Source organism: Acanthamoeba castellanii (assembly GCF_000313135.1).
Source record: "Acanthamoeba castellanii str. Neff unplaced genomic scaffold scf7180000084771, whole genome shotgun sequence".
Taxonomy (NCBI): domain Eukaryota; phylum Discosea; order Longamoebia; family Acanthamoebidae; genus Acanthamoeba; species Acanthamoeba castellanii.
The window spans coordinates 5,279-29,707 of record NW_004457367.1 but is presented as its reverse complement, the minus strand read 5'-3'; the positions used below and the strand labels follow the sequence as shown (position 1 = coordinate 29,707).

Genomic DNA, 24,429 nt, shown 5'->3' with positions numbered 1-24,429 from the left:
CTTTGTGTTTCTGGAACTCCAGACCAATGAGCTCACAACTAATAACAGTGGAGTTGAGGAAAATATGGGACAACTTTAAAAACCCAACACCATTGGGAAACAGGACAACAAAATAAAACTGATGTGCATTGGGATAAGAGTTGACAAATAAAAAACCTGATGTGCATTGGGAAGCAAGTCAACAAATAAAAACCTGATGCGCATTGGGAAGCAAGTTGACAAATAACAAACCCAATGCACATTGGGAAGATCTCAAAGCTCTCCAGACCACATGAAATTTCGCCACCTGTTTCCTGTTCCTCCAATTAGAATTTAATGTGGACAGCTTTTTTGTAGACCTGCACTACCTATAAAACATTGAACAACCTGTATTGATCATTTTGTTGTACCACCCATGTTCAACACACACTTCCTTTCAATGTCTTCTTGCCAAGCTGCCTCTGGCCTTCCCAACTTCTTGGCCATGTTGGCCACTGAGCTTCTAGCAAGCTCCTGTAATGCCCTAGTGAAGGTGCACCAGCAACCCAACACCAAGGTTATCACCAAGGCGTATAGAAGGGGGTGGAGCTGGAGGAGGAGGAGAAAGAGGAGGAGAAGGGAGAGGAGGAGCGGGAGGAGGAGTTGGAGGTGGAGGAGCTGGAGGAGGAGCAGCACCAAGTGCTGCCAAGGAAGTGCAAGCTGGTAGAGGAAGAGTGCAAGGAGAGGAAATGCACACACCCAGAGGTGATTGATGTGGACAAGGAGATGGAGGTGGAGGAGATCAAGACCAAGCCTCACAAGCAGCTGGTGGTGCGCCAGTACTCTGCAGGCAACACTGAAGAGCAACGCAAGGAGGCCGCCAGACTACTTGCCCTGCCTGACCTGGAGCTAGGTATGTACACTTTGTGTGTTTTTACTGTTCACCACACTGACAAGTTCCAAACCAATGTGCATCAGTTTTTTTATTTGTGGACTCTTTTCCCAATGCACATCAGGTTTTTTATTTGTCAACTCTTTTCCCAATGCACATCAGGTTTTTTATTTGTCAACTCTTTTCCCAATGCACATCAGGTTTTTTATTTGTCAACTCTTTTCCCAATGCACATCAGGTTTTTTATTTGTTGACTCTTTTCCTGATGTGCATCAGGTTTTTTATTTGTTGACTCTTTTCCCAATGCACATCAGTTTTATTTTCGACCTGTGAGAACCATGTTCTCTAACAGTTTGTGTTGCTGACCTCAACCTTACTATTCAGAAAGGAAAATTCATACACTCCCAAATTTCCAATCACTTCAGTCCAACCCCAACATCATCAGTGCCAGCCTTGGTTTCAACCCACATCACGCCACCTTGATCTTCACAACTACACCATCTTTGGTACAACTCCTCTTTTCATTCTGGCAATGTGTAGATGCTTTCACTTGCTAACCACCTGCACTGCCATCAGAATGGCATCACCCAGTGACAGTTCCAGGAATTCATCACTTGCTGCAGTCTGTTGTGGATGGAGGGTGTCTCACAACCAAGCCCTTCATTGTTAGATTTCTCAATGAAGATGAGCGCCTTGACCAAAACAATGTTGATGAGTTTGGTATTACTTCCCACACCACTTCGTTTTAGCTGCACTCATGGTTTTTAGGCTATTTGCAATTCCCAATGCGCATTGGTTTTTTTGGGTACTAACTTTTAACCTTCCAGAGGCCGTTGATTGTAACCACAGAGTTGTGGTCTGGAACCTCATCAAGCACTGGCAGTGGGAGAATGTCTATGAAGTTGTGCCAGCAGCTGCAGGGATGGAACTCAGCTGGATCATCCTTGACTGCATCTCTGGCTTTGAGAACTACATCAACTTGGTGGGCTCAGTTGTCCTGAATGCTTTTGAGAAGGCCCTGAACTACTACACCCTTGGCCAAAACCCACTCTTCCAGATCACACATGGCAAAAAAACTGTTACCAACTACAATGCTCTTGCTGAGCACCTGGTATGTCCACCACCTTTGTATTTCAAACCATTACTCATCACCCCACACCTCACAGAAAACGCTTGAGGGTCATGCTGCACCAAAGCCCACCACTCTGCAGAAGTACTCAACTACCTTAAGGGCCCTGTTCCATGCTCCAGGAGTGGTGGAGTATGTTATTTCTACTCTAACTCTTCACCTTTGTTTTGAGTCCTTGCTAACTGTTCCCCTTTTCCAGTCTTATCAAGGAACTCTATCACCTCATTCCAGAGGGTCAGGTGTTTATGTCCCTTGACAACCTCAACTCTGGTGCCTTCAGGGAATTGAGTGCCAATGACATGATTGCTGTGCTTCATCATTATAAGCACTATCAACACCAAGCCCCTTCCAAGAGTATGTCCTTTCTTTTTAGTTCTTTTGTTCTTCTCCCCACAAGTCTAACTACTTCCCTCTTGCCAGAGAACTTCTGGTCACTAATCACCAACCACTGGAGCATGATCAAAAGGCTACTACAGCTCCCCAACTTACTCCAGCTCCATGCCTGCCTCTGAATGTCTCATTAGTGGCTTTGATGTTGTCATCTTCAGCCACAAGAGGGTTAACATGTCTGCCATCTGGCATCCTCTGCCCAGCGACACCATCCCCAAACCCTTCTGCTATCTGCACCACATCCCCATCCCACACCCAACACATGAGGTTGTCCACTCTGCTCCTGCTTTCCTCACTGCTCAATCATCAGACTGCACCCCGCTTCACATCAGCCTCTACAGCTTCCTCATCCAGAGCTTAGAGCTTCCCAATCCTTCTCCCCACCCCATCACATTGTTTTCCTCCACAGTTGAACCTATTTTCAACCACCAGAGCAGATCAGAGTAAGCACAACCACCATGAGTGCCATGCAGACTCACCAAGGATGGTGTCAATGTACACCTTCTGGTTTGAGAAATCTCTCTATTTTCTTTCAGCTCTGCCTTTGTGATCCCCCCTTGCCACTTGTGCACCTTGGCCACAGCCACCCACCCACCACCCTTCTGTTAGGTACCACATTTATGACTCAGTGAGGTGGGCACAATCACAACTGGCACCATTATCCCCTGGGTAAGACCAAGTTGTCCAAACTTCAGCTCAGCCCACCTTGCATGTTGACATATAATTTGCTTGTGGGTGTTGCAATAGGGCATCAGTGCTGGCGCCTGTGCTTTCGCCCAGCAGGGGAAGAGGTCACTGGCGCGGATTGGCAGACAACGATCTGGACGTGGGCCAGGTCGTGGAAGTAGGAGATGAAGTAGCACAGTAGGCTCGCCTGGTCAAGTGATGTGCCTCACACTCATCAGTCAGGTGTGCAGCTCTATGGGGGGGAGGGAAGAGAGAAAGAAAAAAGGGCGGCACCGCACCACTGTCAGGTACTCGCACACAGCCCCGCTCATCATCCACGCGGACTTGGTACGGGAGGGACACGGGCGTTACCGAGGAACAGGGCGGGGTGAGGAGAGAGCGAGTACCTTTTCCTTCTCGGCGGTGAGCCAGGAGACGAAGGAAGGCCCCCACGTTAAGCCCTCGTCCAAATGCAGCCACCCATCGAAGGCCAGCACCCCCACAGCTGCGGGCATGTGGACCCAAGCGCGCGTTGGCGACGGCAGCGACACATGGGGGGGGGAGCAGCGGTGAGCACAAACAAAACTAAACTAAACAAACAGGTGGTGGCCAAGAGAATGGGGCGACCTACTGAGAAGGGTGAAAACGGAGGTCAGGGCCGTGCACAGCGCCTTCCACTGCACCCAGAAGCCCTCGTGTTCGCCCATGACCACCTTTGGAAGCCCCAAAGAGAGAGAGAGAGAGAGAGTTTGCCCGTCAGCAGCAGCACACCAGGTGCACGCGCGGGTTGGGAGAGGACTGCAAGCGGGCTCCTACCACCAGCAGCCACCACCACCACCCACCACCAGCCACGCTACATACCCGAGGATCACGATAGGCGTGGGCGTAGAGGAGGGCCGTGAGGAGGGCATGCGCCCACACCCCCAGGAAGAACAGGGACGCGAATCCGATGTGGATCGGATTGCCTATGGCACGGCACGGCCACGTACATGCCGGATAGAAGGCCCGTGCTGGTCAGCCACATGCCCCCCCCCCACTGGCTCTCCACCCGCCTCGTTGCCCCGTTTGCGTACCGTCACCCATGGGGTACACGCTCTGGCCGCCCAACGCCAGCACCGACACAATGGCTGCTCACACACACGACATACGACACGCGACATACGACACACCACACCACACCACACACCACACACCACACACCACACACCACACACCACACACACGCACGCACAAACACACACAAACACGACACACACGACATACGACACACGACACACGACACACACGTACACCACAGAGCCGCGGGCAAGGGTGAGGTGAGGAAGACGGGCGCACGGGCGGGCAGTGAGGGGCCTACCGGACGCCATGGAGAGGGAGTTGAGGGTGCGGCGCACGCGGGAGAGATCGGTTTGCAGCTTGGAAGCGTTGTGGGCGGCGAAGATCCACGCGCACGGGATCAGCAGCCCTGCCGCCACCGCCACCACCGCGCCACCACCGGGCTTAGGAGGAGGAGGAGGCCTGGCGAGTCCCCCAGAGAGGCGGCCGCGGCACTGGCGGGAGAGTGCTCAAGAGAGAGAAGAGAGAGGGAGGAGGTGCTCCTCACCTGCGGCAAGGCAGCAGCCGTACGCGTAGAAAAAGTAGGCCGGCCGGTTGGACCCCATCTATATGGGGCACCACACATCATATATAGAAATATATATATATATAAATGGGAGTATGAGCGTGAGTAGACATGTCGTCCCGTCCCTACGTCCGTTCGACATGTCATGGCCATCACATCAGCGGCGCCGGCGGCGGGATTGGGTCATCAGAGAGGGCCGAGCGGGGTTGTGCAACCGCTGCTGCTGCCGGGTGGCTGGTGGTGGCTGCTGGTGCACCAGGGAGGGGCGCACCTGGGAGATGAACCAGTACTGCACGGACCCATTGGGAGCATAGGCCATGGCCAGCACGTACCTATGGCACGCAACACACACAACACGCACACACAACACACCCGTACACTTATATATCTATATAAATGTGCCCCGTGCCCCGTGCCCCGTGCCCCGTGTGCCGTGTGCCGTGTGCCGTGTGCCGTGTGCCGTGTGCCGTGTGCCGTGTGCCGTGTGCCGTGTGCCGTGTGCCGTGTGCCGTGTGCCGTGTGCCGTGTGCCGTGTGCCGTGTGCCGTGTGCCGTGTGCCGTGTGCCGTGTGCCGTGTGCCGTGTGCCGTGTGCCGGCGTGTGTTGGTGTTGCACCCCCCTTGGGGGGGGGTGCCAGTGCGGGGAGTGGGGCTCGCACGCTGCGCACGCGTAGCTAAAAAGGGGGGAGGGGAGGGGGTACGTGAGGGTGAGGGTGAGTACGCCCACGAAGAGGCCGATGGCGGGCAGCACCCAGCCGCCCACGCTCGTGCCGCGCGCCTCCGCCGCCGCCTCTTTGGTGGCCGTCGCGCCCTGGGGGGCGTGCTGCTGCTGCTGGTGGTGGGGAGGGCGCCTCGTGGCAGAAGACATCGTACGCTGGCGAGTGACGACGGTGGTGGTGGTGGTGGTGGTACGATGCTGCTGCTGCCGCTGCCGCTGCCGCCGGTCCTGGCCCTGCTGCTGCTGCTGCTGGCGGAAGGTGGGGTGGAGTGCACTCCAGAGTGGTGGGCTCGTTGGGAACGCACCCGGAGTGGCGGAGTGGTGGGGCCAGTTTGGATGCCAAACATTGTTTCGGGGATGGGGAATGCCAGGCACGCCGGAGGTTGACGGGGGGGGGCGGAAGGCGAAGCGGAGCTGCTGCTGGAGGTTGTTCGGCAGGCAGCGGCAGCGGCACCCACCACACCCCCCCCCCCAGTAGTAGCAGGGAGCAGCGAGCAGCAGCATGGAGCGGCCGGGCGATGACGAGGCGTCGGGATACGTGATCAAGGCGCTCATGGGCAATGCCAACCCCAAGCTGGGCAAGGACATCTCGGAGGCCCTCGGCGTGCGATTGTGCGACTGCGAGGTGGCCAAGTTTGCCGATGGCGAGATCAACATGCAGATCAAGGAAAACATTCGTGGTGCCGACGTCTTCGTCATCCAGGGCACCTCGCCTCCCGTCAATGACAACCTCATGGAGTTGCTCCTGCTCCTCCAGACCATCAAGCTCTCCTCGGCCAAGCGAATTACCGCCGTCATCCCCTACTACGGCTACGCTCGCCAGGACCGCAAGACTCGTCCCCGCGTCCCCATCTCGGCCAGTGCCGTGGCACAGCTCATCGAGACCATGGGTGCGCACCCTTTGCTCTCTCCTTCTTCACCCCCGCCCCTATCATTAATATCTTTATTATTAATGTTTTTCTTGCTCCGACCATGTACCGTTAATTATTCGTAATTTGCGTATTCGCTACATACGCACGCCACAATAAGCCTTTCCGGTGGTTCTTGGGGCCTTTTAGTACTCAGACTGCCCCCCCCCCTCTCCAAATCCTTGCTTCTATCTAATAATTTATTCTGTTTTAAATCTATTCTGAAATATATTTATAAAAATGTATGTCTTGGTGATTAGGAGCGGATCGAGTGGTGACGGTGGACCTGCACTGCGGGCAGATCCAGGGCTTCTTCCACCACACGCCGGTGGACAACCTGTTCGCCGAGGGCGAGTTCATCGATACGCTGCGGCTCAAGTACCCGGAGCCCGCCGACGTGGTCATCGTGTCGCCCGATGCCGGCGGCGTGCTCCGGGCGCGGCGAGTGGCCGACAAGCTGCACGCCGAGAACGTGGCCACCATCCTCAAGCGTCGCGCGCAGGCCAACGTGATCGAGGCCATGCAGATCGTGGGCTCCGTCGACGGCAAGAAGTGCGTCATCATCGACGACATCATCGACACCGCCGGCACCCTGTGCAAGGCCGCCGAGCTGCTCAAGGAGAACGGCGCCACGGACGTCATCGCCTGCGCCACCCACGGCGTCTTCTCCGGGGGCGCCGCGATGGACCGCATCAACGCGTCGTGCCTCACCGCCGTCTACGTCACCGACTCCATCCCGCAGGAGCACAACAAGGCACGCTGCGACAAGCTCCACGTCCTCTCCATCGCGCCCCTCCTCGCCCGCGCCATCCGCCGCATCCACGAGGAAAAGTCCCTCTCCGTCCTCTTCGGCAACACCCTCTGAAACCCCTCAACCACCATCCACCATCCACTCGAAGAACTCTTTTGTTCCTCCTCCTCCGCGTGTTTCACCATCATCAGCATCGTCGTGTTTCCGCCCCTACACGTTTGCGGACCAACCCCCCCCCCACGAGATGAGCTTAGCTGTCGCCGTAGGGGTTGTTGCGGGCTACGGTGGTGGATCGCGTCGTGCGTGCTCGTTCTCCCCGTCCCTCGTAGTCGTCGTCGGCCCACGCCCCGGCGTGCTGCTGCTGGTCGCGATGCGCGGCCTTCCTCCTTTCGAGGGCCTCCTTGACGCGGCGTCGTCGGAGCGCCTCCGCCGAAACCTCCTCTCGCCGTTGTCCGCCCACGTCCCCCGCCGCCTCTTCGTCCTGCTGCTGCTGGTAGGTCAGACCCGCCGCGTGCGAGTGGAGGTCATGGCCTGCCATCCCGCCGCCGCCGCCGCCTCCTGCCGCGTCTTGGCCGCCACTCTCCTCTTCGCCGTCTCCGCCTCCGGCTAGCTGCCTGCGCAGTTGGGCACGCTTGTACTGGGCTCTACGCAGCGCCGCCGTAGACGACGGCGACGACGAGGAGGTGGTGGCGTCGTCTTCCTCCTCCTCCTGCTGCTGCTGCTGCTGCTGCTGCTGCTGCGTCTGCCGATAGGTGGGGGGGCTTTCACGGCCACGCCCCCACGACGGAGACGATGGGCCGGAGGAGGAGGAGGAGGAGGAGGTGTCGCGAGGCGCCGGGGATGCGGCGTGGTCGCCGTAGGCGGTCCGGTGGTCGTGTGAGCCGTGGGAGGCCACGAAAGGTCGGGGGCGGGCGCCCCCCACATACTCGAACGTGGCCTCCTCGCTCGAGTCGATGCCCTCTTCCACGGGGAACTGCCGCGTGAGTCTCGATTGCGGGTCGTGCTGGCGCAACCTACACACGCACACGACACGCGCGCGCCAGCCCCGATTTCCTTGTGAGCTCCCTTTGGCGCGAGTGCGGGGCTCTTGAGGGGAGGGCGCGCACAAGAGCCGGGATTGGTGCCCGAGCGGGGTCTGCAGGGGCAGCATCAGCTTGAGGCAGTCGCTCTGGGCCTTGCTGTTGCCCAGGCCCGACCCCACCACCATCGGCACTAGCAGCAGCAGCAGCAGCAGCAGCAGCAGGAGTAGGGGTAGTAGGAGTAGTGCACGCGATCGGCGACAAAACGGACGGACAGGGCGTGTGAGCACTGACTCGCGGACCGCTCGACAGGCGCCAGCCGCGCGTTGGCCGGTATGGAGTAGAGGGGGCGTGGAGGGGTGCGGTACCGAAAATGCCGGCCCCGCGCACGGCCCCGCTCACTCGTTCGAGGGACAACGCACGGCACACCGGACTCCCCGTGGCGACTGCGCTCCACCGCCACCGCACCGCCACCGCAGATTAAGATATGAGCGCGCGTGTGCACACGAGAGCAACACATGCAGCACGCCCCCCCCCCCGAGGAAGAGCAAGAGAGATGAGGAGGAGGAGGAGGAGGTGCGCACAGAAGAGCATGCCCAGGCCAAGACCCGTCAGCGAGCCGATGGACTGGAGGTTGCTCTCCCTCGCGCGGCATTTCTGCAACACCGCCACCTCCTCCTCGTTGGGTTCGTAGCGCCTGCAGCAACCCCTCCCCATGTCGGGACATGGTGAGCTCGCCCCCGCTTGAGTGCCGTCCATTTGGGAGGTGTCCACGTACGTGGTGCGCTTCCAGTCGCGAAGTTCGGCGCTGATGATGCTGGCCGTGGCCATGCTGCTGGCACTTGTGTTGTGATCTGTTGGGTTTGGTAGAAGAAATTTGGTAGAAGAAAGGAAAACCTACGAGATACCATTGGCCACGTGACGGCGTGCCTAGCGTGCTTTCAGCACCGGGGCTTTTCGGGCTGGAGGAAAAAGCCATCGCCTTTCCCCACCGCCGACAACCTGTTGTTGGCCGGGCGGGCCTGCCGACAAAGGAAGGCACCGAATTATTTTTGTTTTCTCTCGCCCGAGGCGCACGAGAAGTAACCAACACCTGCCCCCCCCCTTCATTACGGAGCTTCCCTCCCAACGACACGCGCGGTTTATCGGACAACACCAACAGGGACTTACGCGCGCAGGCACGACAACGACAACAACAGCAGCCCTCCCCCCGGCACGTAGCGGGTCCCTTACGTGTTGCCCGAGGTGAAGCAGAGCAGCAGCAGCATCCAAACCGCCATAAGAAGACGACCACTTTGTAGAGAGGAGACGCACACGAGGCGGAGGAGGAGAGAAGGAAAGAGACCAGAACAGAGTAATAAGAAAAATAATAAGAAATGCTGCAGCAGCAGCAACCGCAGTACTTCCCTCCACCGCCGGTGGTGGTGGGCCACATGGCCGCGGCCGCGGGAGGCGGACTCGGCGGGAGCGGCGGGCTGGGCCTGCAGGAGGACCTGCGGGCGATGGCGGGCGTGGCGGCCCTCGAGGGTCCGCAGCTGGCGCTGGTGCGGCAGACGTCGTCGGTGGTGGAGCGCGTGTCCCGCAACGGCCTCCAGAAGAACGTGCACGTCGTCGTCAAGGCCTGCCCCTTCGCCCTCCACATCGCCCTCGCCCAGCCGCCCCGCCCCGCCTCCGCCACCGACGCCCCGCCGCCCCTCAGCCTCAAGTACGCTCCCTGCCCACCACCGCCACCACCACCACCCATCGCCCCTATTTATTTATTTATTTGCCTTCACCACGCGGTGGCTGGTGCTGGCTGGTGGTGGTGGTCCATCCGCCCTTTCGGCTCCTCCCTCTCGTTCCCCTCTCGTCTCTCGCTTCCCTCCTCTTCCTCCCGGACTGCTTTCTCGTCCTCGCCTGTTTGTGTCGTGTATACGTGTCGTCGTCGTGGTGTGCCATCATTGCATTGTGCGCTGATCGTGTGTGTCGTGTGTCGCGTGTCGTGTGCGCGTTGCGTTCGTGTGTGTAACCTTGTGCGGGCAGGTGGCTGGCGCTGGAGGCGTCGCTGGTATACGACAGCGAGGCGCTGAAGCCGGTGTCGTTCGTGAAGACGAAGCCGATCGAGTACAAGCCGGTAGTGAACGAGAGCGGGGACCAGGTGACGCTCAACATGAAGATCAAGGTGCTCACGTCGCAGCACGAGGACATGTTCTTCCGGGTGCGGGTGGCCGCCCTCCAGCAGAAGACCCGGCAGCCGCTGGTGCCGCCCCTCGAGCTCGTGTCGGAGCCCATCAAGGTCATCTCCAAGCCCAAGCAGTCCAAAAAGAAGACACAGTCCAAGAAGCGCTCCCTCAACGACCTCCTCATCGAGGCCGTCCACCGCATCGAGCTACACCAGCGCCGCCAGCACCGCCTCGTCGACCACCTCCTCAAGCGCCGCCGCCTCAACCCCGACGCCGCCGCCGCCGCGAGCTCGCTCCTGATGCCACCCCTGGGCGACTCGTCGAGCCCCGAACCCCTCCTCCCACTCTCCCACTCCCACCCGTTCCCGCTGCCCTCCTCCTCCTCGTCGTCGTCGTCTTCCGTGCCGCCGGCCCCCTCGCCCTCGCTCTCGCTGCCGTCGCCCTCGCTCGCCTTCTCCAGCGGCAGCGGCGGCAACGGGAGCCCATTCGGCGTACCGTCCCCGTCCTCGTTGATGATGGGCGCCGGCTTCCACGCCGCGCTCCACGTCCAGCAGCACCCGCGCCTCCCGTCGCCGCCGCGCTCCCTCCAGATCCGCAGCAACGACGACGACGAGGCCGAGGAGGAGGACGACGACGACGAAGACTCGGACGGCTCGGCCTGCCTGGCCCGCTCGATGAGCAGCGAACTGCACGGCCACAGCCACCATCACCACGCCTATGGGCAGCAGGACGCGGCCAACGACCCGTCGCTCATGCACCCCACCACGACCACGACGACGAGCAGTTCCGCAGCGGCGGAGCCGGTGGACGAGCTGGAGCAGGGCCTGGAGCAGTTCCTGGCGGTCTACGCGCGGCTGCCGTTCGAAGAAAGGGCGGCGCGCATCCGGCGCTTCATGCGACGGGCCTCATCCCAGGACGCCGAGCGTGTGGGGACCTTCTTCACGTGCGCCGTCACCGCACTCAACCCACTCAAGCAGGTCAAGAAGGAGCCCTCCGACCACAACCCCTCCGAAGGTACGACGCGAGATGCCCTTCTTGCGGACGACGACGACGAGGCCTCACCTCCTCACCTCCTCCGCCACACACGAGGAGAACTACCACGTGCTGACGTCCTTGCGTGCTTTGTTGTGGGCGGGGCGGGGGCGGGGGCGGGGTGGACACAGGGTGCGCGTGCGTGGTGTGTCCGCACCAGCAGGAGCTGGCCAGGATAGACCAGTTCTACAAGGACTTCCTCACCGTCGACTTCCCCGTCTTCGGCTCCTCGTGAGTTCCTTGGCAGCACCACCACCACCACCACCAGGAAGTGAGAGAGAGAGAGAGAGAGAGAGAAGAGAACGCATGAGAGGCGAATGCGCGGGGGAGAGGGACGCCCTCCTTTCCCGACCGACCGATCACGAGAAATGCAACACGTGTGTACATACTACTACTACTACGACTGCAGACCTTTCCATGTTCGCCCACCACAGCGGGCTGCCTTCGTGGCGCGTGGGCGTGGGCGTGGGCGGTGGTTGCTGCGGGCTGCTGCTCCGGCCCTCAGCCCCGCTCCAGGTGTCGCCGGAGGGCGGCGATTTCGAGGTCCTTGGCCTGCAACGCCCGCTCTTGCTCCTGTGCGGAGGTCGGCGTCAGCTTCGGTCCTAGGCTGCTGCGCGGCAAACCACTACGCTGAAGGCCCGCGGCTGCGTGGATCCGCGCACGATGGAGGAGGGGCACCTTGAGTGTGTGCAGGTTGTGGTCGTGTTCCTTGCGGAGCTTGAAGAAGTCCTCCAGCTGCTCCTGGTATGCCAAAAGGGCAAAAGAGATTGGTGGGGGGGGGGATAAGAGGAGGCAGGCGCACCACCGCACACCACCCAACAAACAAACAACCAACAGTCCCCCATATTGCCGCCCGTGAGTCGGCCGATCGTAATAGATGGGGGGGGGCAGGGGCTCACCAGAGAAAACAAGAAAACGTAAGAAGAGCGTAGCGTAACGTACGTTGTGCTTGCGCATGTACTGCTGCTGCATGGTCTCGATGGAGGACTCCGTCTCCAGCCAACAGCGCTGCAGCTGCCCCCGCAATGGAGGAGAATACAAGAGAATATGAGGAGGCAGCGAGGACAGGACCAGACGCGACGCGACGCGACCCAACGTGTCCGTGGCCGCGAGGCGACACGCAGCGCCGTGTGCCGTGCGGCTACCCACCACCCGCCCACCCATGGGCACCGACCGGGTGAGGTACCTTGTCGCGCTGCAGGCGAAGCTGGGCGGCCTCGTCCTTGTACTTGGCCACGCGCGCCTCTGCCCGCTTGTTGGCCTGCACGCAGTGGTGGTGGTTTGGTGGTGGTGGTGGTGAGCAGACCCGTGAGCCCACGAGGCGGGACCCAGGAGGAGGAGGAGGAGGTCCATCCGGCGGCAACCGAGGGCCTCACCGGCCAACGAGAGGAAGAAGCAGAAGAAGAAGAAGAAGACGGGTGGGGGGGAGGGTGGACGACCTCGATGAGCTGGTCCAGGAGCAGAGCCCGCCGATGGAGCTGCACCAGCGCCTCCTACACATCACCCGCCTCCCGCCTTCAGCCCACCCGATCGATTGGCGGTGATATGGATGGTGCCATGGTGGTGGCGGCTGGTGGCGGTGGCTGGTGGTGGGAGGGCAAGCCGGCAGCCATGACGTTGGGGAGGGGGAGGCCAACCTCGAAAGTACGGAAGAGCGCTCGTTCGTGGGCCGGGTTGGGAATGCCCACTGGTTCGCACCGCAACGTTGGTGGCCACAAAACGACCCCCCCCCCGCCGCCGCCGCATCCATCCATGCATGCATGCATGCGTGCAGGGATACGCAGCATCATCGCCGCCGTCGCCCGTCATCAGCAATCAATCAATCATCACCAACAGCAGCCAGCAGCAGCATCCGGGGGGGGGGCAGGAGCAGGAAGGGAGAGGAGGGGGGCGTACGGCTTTGGGCGGGGCGGGAGATGAAGGAGAGGGTGGGTAGGCCGTTCTTGCGAAGAGCCTCATTGAGGGCCAGCCAGTCGGTCGTGCCCCGCACGAAATCCCCGTACGACGACGACGACCACGACCCCGCGTGCGGCGGCGGCTGCTGGGCCGGCCCGCTGGCTTCTCCTGCCCCGAGGAGCGCATCCCGTGCCTCCTCTTCTTCGTCGTCGTGGTCGTGGTCGTGGTCGTGGTCGTACGTGGCCCCGCCGCGTACAGCAGCACCGGACACCCGCTGGGGTTCTGGCCCTCCAGACAGAGGCGACCACCAGGCACCGCCACCACCACCTGTTCCTCCTCCTCCTGATGACGACGACAAAGAAGAAGAAGAAGATCGTGTCGGCAGCGGCGGCGGCGGCGTGGACACGTCCGACGAGAGACGCGGGTCTGGCCGGCTGCGCACCCGCTCCGGCGGCGGCGGCGGCTGCTGCTGCTGCTGCTGCGGAGAGGAGGAGGAGGAGGGTTGCCGGTGGGGGGGTACGCCCAGGCGAGACGGCGCGTCGCGTCAGCGGAGGCCAGCGGCGGCAAGAAGAAGAAGTTGGGGGGTAGGGGGGGGTACCGAGGGGACGAGCTGCCGGCGGAAGCTCGCAAAGTCGCGGTCCAAGCGCGAGACGGGCGTCGCCCGATCCGTGCCCGGCGGGGGAGCAGGAGAAAAGAGCGACGGCGGCGGCGGCGGCTGCTGCTGGCGATGGTGGCGGGAAGAGGAGGTAGGGGCGCCTCCAGCTGCGCCCTCCCCTCCCGCATTCTCCCAACGCCGCGGACGCTGCGGCTGTGACTGTGGCTGTGACTGCTGATGGCGGCGGCTTGGGTGGTCGCTGCCATCACTGCGAGTGGCGCCACTGCCGCCGCCGTCGTGGTCGTCGTGGTCGTCGAGGTGGCGGGGACGGGGCCGGAGGTGGTGGTTCCCGCGCCAGTCGGCGGCTTGCGGGGCGTGCGGAGTCGGATAGTGGTGGTGGTGGTGGGAAGAAGCGGAGCCGCCGCCGCCGCCGCCGTTGTGGTCGTCGTCGTCGTCGAGGTGGTGGCAGTGGTGGCGATCGGTGAGACGGGACGACGACGACGCCCAGTGCACGGAGGAAGAGGGCCTGCCGCCCAGGCCCAGGCCGTCGCTCGACGGGGCCGGTGCCATGAGGGGCGTCTCCTCCACGCCGCGGCCCTTGGCCAGCCCCGTACCAGCACCACCGCAATGAGACGGGGGGCGCATGGCCGCCCATGGCTCCCGCGACGACGGCGACGACGAGGCGGGTCGCTGGCCGCGGGCGGCATCATGGTCACCGCCATGATAGGCGTCGTCGTCATCGCTGTCGTGGGGGTGCGTCGTCGTCGTCATCGTTGTCGTGGAGGTGGGTCGTCGTGAGGCCCCCGCCATGTCTGCAGAGGCAGCGGCCGAGGGGAAGAGGGGCTCGAGCGTGGAGGCGATGGAGCCCAGGTGGCCCAGGATGCCGCCCCACGGCGCAGCAGCGGCGCCCGCCGACGAGAGCGGCGGTGCGACTGGAGATGCGCACCCCGCCATCACGACGTCCGCGCCGCTGCGGCCGCTGCCCTCTCGGTCGCCTTCTCCTCCTCCGTCCTCCTCCTGCTGCTGCTGCTGCTGGCGGTGGTGGTGGTGGTGGTGGTGCGGCGCAGCTTGTCCTTCTGCTCTCAGTTCCTCCTCGAGGTGCCCGGTGCCAGGCATCTGGGTGGGCGGCGGGATCGCGTGAGCGTGGGCCAGGGGCGCTCCGGAGGGTGGGAAGGGAACGACGTCCGGAAACGACGATGACCACGACGATGACGAGGAGAAGGAGGAGGCGCCAGTGGGCACCTCGCGCTCTTCTGCTGCGCACGCGGGTGACAGTGTGCAACGTGCAGCCACGGATGATGGTGATGGTGGTGATGGTTGTTGGACGTCGCCACGCCATGCAAGCGGGGTAAGGCGGTGATGGGGTGGGGGGTGGGGGGGCAGCTGCCGTTGCGGGTGGGGTCGGTGACGTACAGGGGGAGGAGAGGGGGGAAGGTGCTCCACCAGCTGACGTCGTGGCTCCAACAGAGCCCACGGCGCGGCCGAGGCCGGCCAGCGCATCCTGAGATCAGCCACACACCCACACGTACGCAAAAGCCGCAGCGGCGCACGGAAGCGTTGGCGTGCATGGCCACTGGTGGGTGTACTAGCACTGGAGAGAGGGCGTACACGAGCGAGCCAAGAGTCAATGGCGTGGTCGAGGTCGGCTTGCCCCTCTTGCTCCATCATCATCACTACAGCTGATGACTGCTTGCGCGTGACAAAAATGATTATTTCTATTTATTTTTGATTTGTTGAGTGGGACAAGAGGAATGTGATCACGGAGAGAATGCTGAGAAGATAAAGGCGTATGTTTGGATGTTTTTGGTTTATTACGGAGTGTGCAGAGCGCGGGTCAAGAGCCTTACTGGTTGGCAGCAGCAGCCTTGGCCTTGGCCTTCTGCTTGTGCACGGACTTGCGGCCGAGCTGAAGACCGCCCCACTGCCTCCTGAGGTCGTCATACCTGTCGTTGTAGTTCTCCTGGATGGCCTTCGTCAGGGTGGCGAGGGCAGGCTGATCCTCCTTCCTCACGTTGGTGATGGCGAGCACGGCGGAGGTCTTCTTGTGGACCACCTGGCCGAGCCTGGACTTGCTCTTCACAATGCAGTAGGGCACGCCGACCTTCTTGCAAAGCGAGGGCAGCCACACGACGAGCTAAGCAGGGGGGAAATAGTTTGCGATTAGCATAAACTCGATGATGAGACACAGCCGCGGCATTGGGAAGCGGGATAAATACCTCGATGGGGTCAACATCGTGAGCGATCACGACGAGCTTAGCCTTCTTGCTCTCAACGAGCGACGTGACGTGGTTCAGGCCGTACTTCACGAAGTAGGGCGTGGCAACGGCGGGGGGCTGCTCACCCTTCTTGAGAGCGGCGATCTCGGCAGCCCTCTTCTTAAGACGGTCAGCCTTCTCGGCCTTGGTCTCGGGCCTGTACTTGTCCACGAAGGCAAAGAGGTTCTTGGCTGTGCAGGGATTGAAAATAGAAACGCGTAAGCAAACCATACCTAGCGGAAGGAAGTCGCAGCTTAACTTTGAGAGAGTGAATGGGTACCAAGGTTCTTGTCAAGGGTCCTGGTGAACTGGTTGATCGTGGGCGGGACCTTCAAGCGGTGGAGAAGCACACGCTTTTGCCTCTGCATGCGGATGTACTTGGGCCATCTGACGAAGCGGGTGAGATCACGCTTGGGCTGGATGTCCTGACCGATGCCGAAGTTCTTGGGCCTCTTCTCGAACAGAGCGGGGGAAGGACCCTTGTTGGCCTTCTTGGCGGGCTGGGCGGGCACAGCCTTCTTGCCACCCTTGACGGGGGCCTTGGCGTTCTTGTCGTAGGGGGCAGCCGCCACCTGCTTTCCGCGTCTCTGCTTGGTCTCCTTGGGCATGGCGGATACGGACGAACGATAGAAGAGGAGAAGGAAAAGAGAAAGGACTTTTTTGCCGCGCTCACGCTACACATTTCTCTCGGGCACCAATCCCCTTTCAAACATTTTCCCCAAGCTGTCGACACAAAACGGACAGCACACAGAAAAGTCGGCAGGTGAGATCATCATCTTGCAAGATTGCGCAGCTTGCCTTTGTAGAGCCCTCTGTGGTTGCACAGGTCCATCCACCATGAGAAGATTTTTTGGCGGTTCGGCTAAGCCCCAGCAGCCCACCCCCACTCTTGCCGAAGCCAGTGCCTCGGTACCCATGCATCTCGTGCCCCCCCAATTCAACTCTTGATGTTGGGCCGACACGTCCTTCGGTAGGTTGATAAGCGATGCGAGGCGCTCGATGAAAGGATAAAGAAGCTCGACGCCGAGTTGATTCGGTACAGACAGCAGATGCAGCGAACGCGCCCTGGTCCTGCACAAAATGGCATCAAACAGCGTGCGCTCAAGGTCATGAAGCAAAAGAAAATGTACGTGCTGCACCTCCCATCACCCACCATGGCCTCCCTTTCTTTTTGAGGCAAAAAGAACGAACCAGCCCTTGTGTGCAAACGTCGCAACCACTCGCACGACAGGTACGAGCAGCAGCGGGACCAGCTCATGGGCCAGTCTTTCAACATGGAGCAAGCCCAAATGATGACTCAGACCCTCCAGGACACCGTCACCATTGTACGCCGCAGTTCCAAAAAGGACCTGCTCGAGCTCTTATGTGAACCACGCACGCGCATTCCATCTGACCGCCGTGATCACCCGCCGTATGTTTTTATTTCTGTATCTATGTCTACGTTTCCAGGTGCAAACGATGAAGGACGCCAAGGTGGCCATGCAGAAGCAATTCAAGGACGTCAAAATCGGCGACATCGAGGTCCTCCTCCTTTCCTCCAAGTTTGTCGTGAATGGCCGACCGACCAACTGACTGTGATTCCCGGACGACGGCCACCGACACACACACACGACACACACACGACGGGGGCGTGCGTGTGCAGAATCTCTGGGACGACATGGAGGACCTCTACGAGACCTCAAACGAGGTGCAGGACATCCTCTCCCGCTCTTACGGAGTGCCCGAAGAGTTCGACGAGGCCGACCTCGAAGAAGGTACACCGCCACCCCCTCTCCTGCTTCCGCTCCAACATCTGAGCCTTTGTCAAAAACGGCGCCGTCCTTTGTTGTGGCGACGTGTTGGCTGACACGCACACGCACACACACACGCACGCATTGCACCACTAAACAGAGCTGGCGGCGTTGGGAGAGGAGGACTGGGGCCAGGAGGAGGCTTCTCCGTCCTACCTGCAGGCCGTGACGTCGCCCATGGGCGGCGAGTCCCCCCTGCCCGCACCACCCGTGGGGCAGGGGCCGGGCGCCTCCGATCCCTACGGGCTCCCCTCCGTACCGCAGGGCGAGCTCGCCAACTGGTAGCTTACGATGATGATGATGCTGATGTGGCCACTGTGTGCTGCCGCACCTTCTGCTCCTTCCCTCGCCTCTTCTTCCGTGTACAGTCCTTGCGCCACGTGTCGCCTGCACTTCGCCCAAATTAATTGCTAAATAAATAAATTTCAATAAATAAAAAACAAAAACAAAAAAGGGACACAACAAAAGATGGAGTGGGCGCGCACCAACCTACGAGATCGCATGGTACGCAAAGGACCCCCCCCCTCCCCCGCTGCAAACCACGAGGCCGTGGTCTAATGCGTCCGCTGGCGTGGTGGGTGGGGGGCGAACAGGGAGGCCAGGACGAAGGTGGTCCCCTCTCCTCTATTCCGCCCCTGTCCCGGTACCATCACCTCCTCGCATTGCTCCAACCCGCTGCTGCTGCTGCTGCCGCTGCTGCTGCCACGTACCCCTCCCACCCCTCCTCCTCATCTCTCTCGCTCCCACGCGGCGGTGGTGGTTTGTTGTCTCTGTTGGGGGGGGGGTGGTGGTAATGGTGGTTATGGTGGTTATGGTGGGCCGGTAGGACCCTTGCGGGGGCTGTGCTCGGGGTGGCCCTCCTCCGGCTGCTGGCCCCTGCCACCGCTCAGCACTACCTCGCCCTGGTCCCGGGCTAGTACTCCTCCCCGCGGCCCCTCTCCTCTCTCTCGTGTGTGTGCCGCGCGTGTCGCGTGTCGTTGCCGCGGTGCTGCGCGCCACGCGATGGCGCACTTGAACCCTCAGCACGCTTCCCCCCCCCTCCTCTTCTCTGCCACGCAGCACCGTGGGGCACATGTACGTGTGGAACCTCGTCACGTGCAGCTTCTACGAACTCTCCCTCTTCGCCGTACCTCCCCCTCCCCCTCCCTCCTCACAAGCTGTTTCCAGCCACCACAAACGGCCTGCGCTGATCACCCAACACACACACGCACACACCACGCACACACACCACGCACACACACCACGCACACACCAACTGCATGGACGCCGCGCCAGGCCGGCATGAGCGTGGTGTCGATCATGCTCTTCGGGCGCTACCTGGAGCCCCTGTGGGGACCCGAGGAGTTCCTGCGCTTCACCCTGGTCGTCAACGCCCTCTCCGCCGTGGCCACCTTCATCGCCGCCGTGTTCCTCTACTCCCTCTTCCAGACCGAAGCCTTGCTGTACGCGCCTCCGGCCCACCCCTCCTCCTCCTGACACGCACCACGCACCACGCACACGCACGCCGCTCATTGACACAACTTTGCCGATGCGATGCGGAATCTGACAGGTTCTCCGGCTTTGGCGGATTCGCCGGGGCTCTCGCCGGCTACGCGGTGGCGATGAAGCAGCTGCACCCCGACAGCGAGCTCCTCGCCCTCTACCTGCCCCTCCGCGCCAAGGTGCCCAACCCATAACCCAACCAACCCCGCCGCCGCCGCCCTCATGCCCGCGCTCCATTGAGGGCCTCCATGTCTGACCGGGGGTGGGGGTGGGGGGTGGCACGAACTGCAGCATCTGCCGGCGCTGCTGGTGGCGCTCGAGTGCGCGACGGCGCTGTTCTTTGGCTACGCGCAGCCCTTCACCTTCTTCGGGGTCCTCTTCTCGTGGACCTACCTCCGCTTCTTCCAAAAGGTACTTCCGACCACCACCACAACCACGACCACCACCACCACTGCTGTGGTACCTTACATAGGGGGGGGGGGTCGCTCCGTCTCGGCGGCTCCCCGACCTACTCCCCCTCCCCCTCACTCATGGGTGTGTGCGTGCCTGCGCAGAGGGGCGCCACGGTGGGGGACCACAGCGCCGAGTTCGCCTTCGCCACCCTGCTGCCCGAGCAGATGCAGTACGTGCTGCCCTCCCGCCACCGCCGCCGCCATCATGGTGGTGCGCCGCCGCCCATTATTGCGCCCAGCCCGCCGGCACTCATCATCGCGGGCGTGGCGGCGGCGGCGGTGGTGGGATGCGAATCCGCGCAGGGGCCTTGTCACGCCCCTGGAGAGCGCGGTGTGGAAGGTGCTGGTCCTGTTCAGGTGCTGCCCCAAGGACCCCGGCCCCTTGGCCGGGCATCCATCCGACCTGGAAGAGGTGCGCCCTCGCCTCGCATGCTGCATGCGCTGGCGCTTGGGCTGACGCCACCCGCGACCGATCGGCTGCCGATGTGTGGTGGCGCGGCGTGCATGGCGTGCATGCAGGGAAATCCCGTGTTCGGGGCACAGGTGGCGCTCGCCAAGGCCAGCACCTTCGATTCGGAGAGGAGGCGGTACACACTCTTGCCCCCCCCCCTTCCCCGGTGCCGTTGTTGAGTGCTGTGCTCACCCCCGGCCGCTGTGTCTCTGCGGCACAGTGCGCTGGCGATGCAAGCCATCGACGAGCGGATGGCCCAAAAGGAGCAGCCCGAAGCTGGCAGCGCCCAGCACGACCGGCCCAGGCCGCAGCCCCTCGCCCCCGCCCACGAGGACTCCTGAGCCGCGCCGGCAAGCGCGCTCACACACGCACACAAGGCCCTTTTTGGTGTGGCCTTTTTTTGTACAGCATGGCCGGCACGGGCCACGGGGGGGGGGTAGAAGCGTTTGGGACCTCTCAGAAGGACACAGAGCTCTTGCGCCGGCGAGAAGTAGGGGGGGGGGAGCTAGCAGGCGAAGACGGGGTTGAGCGGTGCGACCAAGGGGTTTATTGCAGAGCGAGGGCGTGAGAGCGGGTTGGGGCCTCCTTCGCTGCGGCTGGGGTGGGCGTTCGCTGCCGCTGCGGTCGTGGTCGTCGTGGTCGTGGTGCCGGGGGGCGGCGCTAGTAGGCCACGTACAGTCTCTTGTCGATCACGGGAGGGATGGGTTTGATCTCAGTACCCAGCTCCTGCTCTATCTTGAATAAGTTAAACCTGTCCTCGTAGGTCACGAGGTTGATCGCCAGGCCCAGGTGTCCGAATCTGCCCGAGCGGCCGATGCGGTGAAGGTAGGTCTCCGAGTTCTTGGGGAAGTCAAAATTGATGACTACGTTCACGGCCTGGATGTCAATTCCTCGCGTGAACAGATCTGCCCATTGGCACCAAAGAGTAGAGTGAGTGCAGGAAGCACGCAGCGTGTCAGAGTTGGGTTATATGGCCTCTGCACAGAAGAAGAGGTTGAGAGGTTAGAGGGGGGTACGAACCTGTGCACACCAGATTTCTACACACACCCTTCCTGAACTCGTGGAAGACGCGATTACGGTCGGACTGCAGCATCTTGGCGTGGATGAAGAAGCACGAGTAGCCCAGCTGCGTGATCTTCTTCGCCAGCAGCTCCACTCGGTTGACAGAGTTGCAGAAGATGATCGACTGGTTGATTTGAAGCTGCAACGATCAAAGGTGCGAGATTAGATTAGCGCCAGATCAGAAGCGAGACGAGTAACGTTGCGCGCGCGAAATAAGGAGGAGGAGGAGGCAAACCTTGGAGAAGAGAGTGTTCAGGCAGTGCACTTTCTGCCTCTCCTCGACGAAGGCGTAGTACTGGGTGACACCCTTGAGGGTGAGTTCTTCCATGAGATTGATCTCGTAAGGCTTCCGCAGGAATCGTTCCTTGAAATCCTTGACGGTGATGGGGAAAGTGGCCGAGAAGAGGAGGATTTGCCTCTCGTCCGGCGTGAATTCGATGATTTGCTCCACGAGAGGCTGGAACTCAGGCGACAGAAGCTTGTCGGCCTGCACATCACACGCATGATGAGTGCGCCCGATCACTAACGATTAGCGATCGATTTGGGGGGGGGGGCATACCTCGTCCATGACCATGAACGTGCACTTGCTGAGGTCGGCGACCTTCTTCTTGGCGAGATCGAGCACTCGGCCGGGAGTGGCGACCAGGATGTGGACCACGCTGTGGAGCCTCATGATGTCCTCCTTGAGGCTGGTACCGCCAGTGGTGACCATGACCTTCACGTTCATGTGCTTGCCGAGTTCCTTGCAAACCTGCGAAGTCTGCAGGGCCAACTCTCTCGTGGGCACGAGGATGAGGGCTAAACGAGAGGCAAGCTCAGCCAGGCGATCTCGGGCGCGAGGGGGAATGAAAGGAGTACCTTGGATGATGTTTTGTTCAGTGTTGATGCGCTCGAGTGCGGGGATGAGAAAGGACGCCGTCTTGCCGGTTCCATTCTTCGCGCGTGCCAGGATGTCTCGTCCTGCCAAAGCGATGGGGATGGCTTCTTCTTGGATGGGCGAGGGGTTCTCAAATCCCTTCTCGTAAATGCCCATAAGGAGCTCTCGCTTGAGGTAGTAATCTTCAAATTCGTTACCCTTCGTTGTTGTCACGTCTTCGGTGAGGAGCGACTTATCGATGCGCGGTCGGCCTTCCAGTACGTTCTCCTTCCATTTCTGCAGGTCCGAGTAGTTGCCCCTATAATCGCACGCCATCACAGACCGCTAATTCATCAGCCTCCTTCACTGCCGCTTCACGGCACACATGGCCACGCCCGCGCACCGACCCCCCCACCGCAAATTTGCTGGCTTACTCTCCACACTCCATACAACACTACACCACAACACTGAAGGGGCTGAAGGCATAAAGAAAATAACGCGTGGAGATGAGATCAGATGGCGGAGAGCGTACCCCTTGGCGGGCTGGCCTTGGGATGATGGGGGCTGCTCCATGTCTTTTGCAAACGCCGCACTAAAGTTGTGTTGTTGCTGGCGGGGCGATAAGGGCGGGCCGATGCGGCCTTGATGTGTGTGCTGCTGTCGATTTGCGTACACGGCACGACCGCCTCTCGTTGACCTCGCTTCCGTTTGTAGGATTTATCCTGGAATGGCTTGGTGAAAAATCTTGTTCAAGGAAAAGGGAGAGGAAAAGGAAGAACAGCGAGCGAAGAGGACAGCACCGCTCTTTCCCTGCTACACCAAGAACTGCATGCAGCTGGGAGATTTGCAAGACAATGCCTCGACGGTTGCTGCCATAGGAGCCATAATTCTCGCATCTCTAGTCGTTCTGGGCCTCCTTCTCTTTTGCTGTTACCGATGGCGACGTCGTAATCAGTTCATGAAGGTTCGTGCTCCAGTCCCCTTGTTCTTTGTCTGGTGGTGGAAACGGAAACGGAAACGGAAACGGGAGCCAACAGCAAACGACAAGACACTCCTCGGCTGGTTTGCTGAGTGGTTTGTGACGCAGGTGCTGCGAGAGATCGAGCTAGAGGCCACGGGTGATTGGGGACAGGGCAGCAAGAAGAGAGGGGCCTGGGACGAGGACGCGTCGTCTGCCTTCGACTGGGACGAGGACGACACCGCGGCCACTTCCTCCGGCGGCGAGGAGCACGACGCAGGCCGAGCATTCTCTTCTTCTAGCGTACTCCGCCGCCTGGTTTCTTTCGTTCTTTTGCAATGTTCAACGCACGCACGCACGCACGCACGCACGCACGCACGCACGCACGCACGCACGCACGCACGCACGCACGCACGCACGCACGCACGCACAACGAAGAGACGCGCGCACTCTCTCTCTCTCTAAACCAACACGTGGTACGGTACAGGAGGACGTGGGGCGGTTCGCGCTCGGGCACGGTACCGCGGAGGATGATCAGCTCTTTGCACAAGGTGGGTTCCTCGTTGGTTCGCGCTCCTGCGCAGACATGCAAGTCTCACTCTTCGTTCGCGGCGGGGTGGTGGTCGCCAATGTGCAGATGCATTCGAGCAGGCTCCTCCCTCAGATCTGCCCAGCGTCCGGACCACCAGCATGTCCGCCCTTTATTCCTGATCGTCGCAGCAAAACCCTGTGCTCCTCCTGCGTGTGTGCAACGGCTAGATTGCCTCCTCTGTTTATTGTTGTATTTTGTAATTGTATTTTTTTTTGCCGGAACGCAGAGGCCCACATTCTTTGACTTGGTCTTCTTTTTTGTTTGTTTTCGTCAGCACCGCGAGGGGGAAGAAGAAGATGAGGAAGAGGAAGACCAGCAACAAGACCGGCAAGCCCCAGGACGAGGGTGCCGGTACCGCACCCGCTCAACAGCAGCAACAGCAGTCTCCTTCTCCTTCTTCTTCCGACAAGGCCTCCGGAGCAACCCCGACCAGTAAGCCCCCCCCCCCTCCGGAGCCACTCGAGTTGTGTTGTTGTTGTTGTTGTCGCCCCCTCGGCTCACGCTCGATTCGGGTCAACTGCGCCAACAACAACAGAACAGGGGAAGGGCGCGAGTGGCTCATCAACGCCCAAGGTGGAGAAGCTCGACATCGCGGCGCTCCTCGACGAAACCAAGACCAAGATCAACTCCATCTACCGGTACGTCGACGTGCCCCGTTCCTTCCTCCGCCCATTGCGTTGCTACGCGCCGGCGGGCTTCGTGCCCCCCCCCCCACCAACAACAAAGGCGGTTGCGCGGTGCTCATGCGCGGCCTCGCGTGCAGTGACGTGCTCGATGTGGTCGGAGAGAACTTCCA

The 24,429-nt window shown here is 60.9% G+C and overlaps 11 protein-coding genes across 11 annotated transcripts in view; 6 read left to right on the top strand and 5 right to left on the bottom strand.

The window, feature by feature from the left end:
• Window positions 1-3,120: 3,120 nt before the first annotated feature.
• ACA1_271350 (uncharacterized protein) lies at window positions 3,121-5,522 on the bottom strand (the record flags this gene model as incomplete). Its single annotated transcript, XM_004336565.1, has 9 exons — window positions 3,121-3,243; window positions 3,443-3,540; window positions 3,667-3,748; window positions 3,897-4,000; window positions 4,109-4,162; window positions 4,393-4,500; window positions 4,639-4,696; window positions 4,928-4,988; window positions 5,356-5,522. 9 exons carry the CDS (start codon window positions 5,520-5,522, stop codon window positions 3,121-3,123), a joined length of 855 nt encoding a protein of 284 aa, XP_004336613.1.
• Window positions 5,523-5,874: 352 nt separating this feature from the next.
• On the top strand, window positions 5,875-7,145 carry ACA1_271340 (phosphoribosylpyrophosphate synthetase; the record flags this gene model as incomplete). Its single annotated transcript, XM_004336564.1, has 3 exons — window positions 5,875-6,060; window positions 6,130-6,262; window positions 6,541-7,145. The coding sequence occupies 3 exons, from the start codon at window positions 5,875-5,877 to the stop codon at window positions 7,143-7,145; spliced, it is 924 nt and encodes a 307-aa protein (XP_004336612.1).
• A 136-nt stretch (window positions 7,146-7,281) lies between these two features.
• Window positions 7,282-8,881, bottom strand: ACA1_271330 (uncharacterized protein; the record flags this gene model as incomplete). Its single annotated transcript, XM_004336563.1, has 6 exons — window positions 7,282-7,773; window positions 7,954-8,044; window positions 8,138-8,243; window positions 8,419-8,496; window positions 8,635-8,747; window positions 8,829-8,881. The coding sequence occupies 6 exons, from the start codon at window positions 8,879-8,881 to the stop codon at window positions 7,282-7,284; spliced, it is 933 nt and encodes a 310-aa protein (XP_004336611.1).
• A 545-nt stretch (window positions 8,882-9,426) lies between these two features.
• ACA1_271320 (cudAlike protein, putative) lies at window positions 9,427-11,479 on the top strand (the record flags this gene model as incomplete). Its single annotated transcript, XM_004336562.1, has 3 exons — window positions 9,427-9,755; window positions 10,073-11,226; window positions 11,376-11,479. 3 exons carry the CDS (start codon window positions 9,427-9,429, stop codon window positions 11,477-11,479), a joined length of 1,587 nt encoding a protein of 528 aa, XP_004336610.1.
• Window positions 11,480-11,745: 266 nt separating this feature from the next.
• Window positions 11,746-15,406, bottom strand: ACA1_271310 (uncharacterized protein; the record flags this gene model as incomplete). Its single annotated transcript, XM_004336561.1, is given in 12 exon segments — window positions 11,746-11,888; window positions 11,907-11,985; window positions 12,187-12,252; window positions 12,431-12,505; window positions 12,681-12,737; window positions 12,882-12,931; window positions 13,141-13,308; window positions 13,380-13,482; window positions 13,547-13,618; window positions 13,739-14,991; window positions 15,149-15,236; window positions 15,344-15,406. 12 exon segments carry the CDS (start codon window positions 15,404-15,406, stop codon window positions 11,746-11,748), a joined length of 2,217 nt encoding a protein of 738 aa, XP_004336609.1.
• Window positions 15,407-15,578: 172 nt separating this feature from the next.
• On the bottom strand, window positions 15,579-16,598 carry ACA1_271300 (Rpl7A, putative; the record flags this gene model as incomplete). Its single annotated transcript, XM_004336560.1, has 3 exons — window positions 15,579-15,869; window positions 15,952-16,181; window positions 16,271-16,598. The coding sequence occupies 3 exons, from the start codon at window positions 16,596-16,598 to the stop codon at window positions 15,579-15,581; spliced, it is 849 nt and encodes a 282-aa protein (XP_004336608.1).
• A 229-nt stretch (window positions 16,599-16,827) lies between these two features.
• ACA1_271290 (uncharacterized protein) lies at window positions 16,828-18,065 on the top strand (the record flags this gene model as incomplete). Its single annotated transcript, XM_004336559.1, has 6 exons — window positions 16,828-16,899; window positions 16,965-17,116; window positions 17,222-17,315; window positions 17,440-17,511; window positions 17,633-17,744; window positions 17,881-18,065. 6 exons carry the CDS (start codon window positions 16,828-16,830, stop codon window positions 18,063-18,065), a joined length of 687 nt encoding a protein of 228 aa, XP_004336607.1.
• A 183-nt stretch (window positions 18,066-18,248) lies between these two features.
• On the top strand, window positions 18,249-20,506 carry ACA1_271280 (uncharacterized protein; the record flags this gene model as incomplete). Its single annotated transcript, XM_004336558.1, has 11 exons — window positions 18,249-18,284; window positions 18,374-18,423; window positions 18,607-18,696; window positions 18,840-18,906; window positions 19,056-19,222; window positions 19,330-19,441; window positions 19,554-19,673; window positions 19,817-19,884; window positions 20,018-20,126; window positions 20,234-20,301; window positions 20,386-20,506. The coding sequence occupies 11 exons, from the start codon at window positions 18,249-18,251 to the stop codon at window positions 20,504-20,506; spliced, it is 1,008 nt and encodes a 335-aa protein (XP_004336606.1).
• A 319-nt stretch (window positions 20,507-20,825) lies between these two features.
• Window positions 20,826-22,419, bottom strand: ACA1_271270 (atpdependent rna helicase ddx6, putative; the record flags this gene model as incomplete). The annotated part of the gene is made up of 5 exons (XM_004336557.1): window positions 20,826-21,070; window positions 21,213-21,366; window positions 21,463-21,714; window positions 21,787-22,025; window positions 22,086-22,419. The coding sequence occupies 5 exons, from the start codon at window positions 22,417-22,419 to the stop codon at window positions 20,826-20,828; spliced, it is 1,224 nt and encodes a 407-aa protein (XP_004336605.1).
• A 622-nt stretch (window positions 22,420-23,041) lies between these two features.
• Window positions 23,042-23,752, top strand: ACA1_271260 (uncharacterized protein; the record flags this gene model as incomplete). Its single annotated transcript, XM_004336556.1, has 3 exons — window positions 23,042-23,344; window positions 23,529-23,559; window positions 23,679-23,752. 3 exons carry the CDS (start codon window positions 23,042-23,044, stop codon window positions 23,750-23,752), a joined length of 408 nt encoding a protein of 135 aa, XP_004336604.1.
• A 177-nt stretch (window positions 23,753-23,929) lies between these two features.
• The window catches only part of ACA1_271250 (uncharacterized protein), a gene marked incomplete at both ends in the record, with an annotated part of 2,602 nt that continues 2,102 nt past the window's right edge, over window positions 23,930-24,429 (top strand). Inside the window, 2 exons of the mRNA XM_004336555.1 lie at window positions 23,930-23,984; window positions 24,169-24,288. Coding sequence (XP_004336603.1) covers window positions 23,930-23,984; window positions 24,169-24,288 — 175 coding nt within the window. The remainder of the gene's footprint in view (window positions 23,985-24,168; window positions 24,289-24,429) is intronic.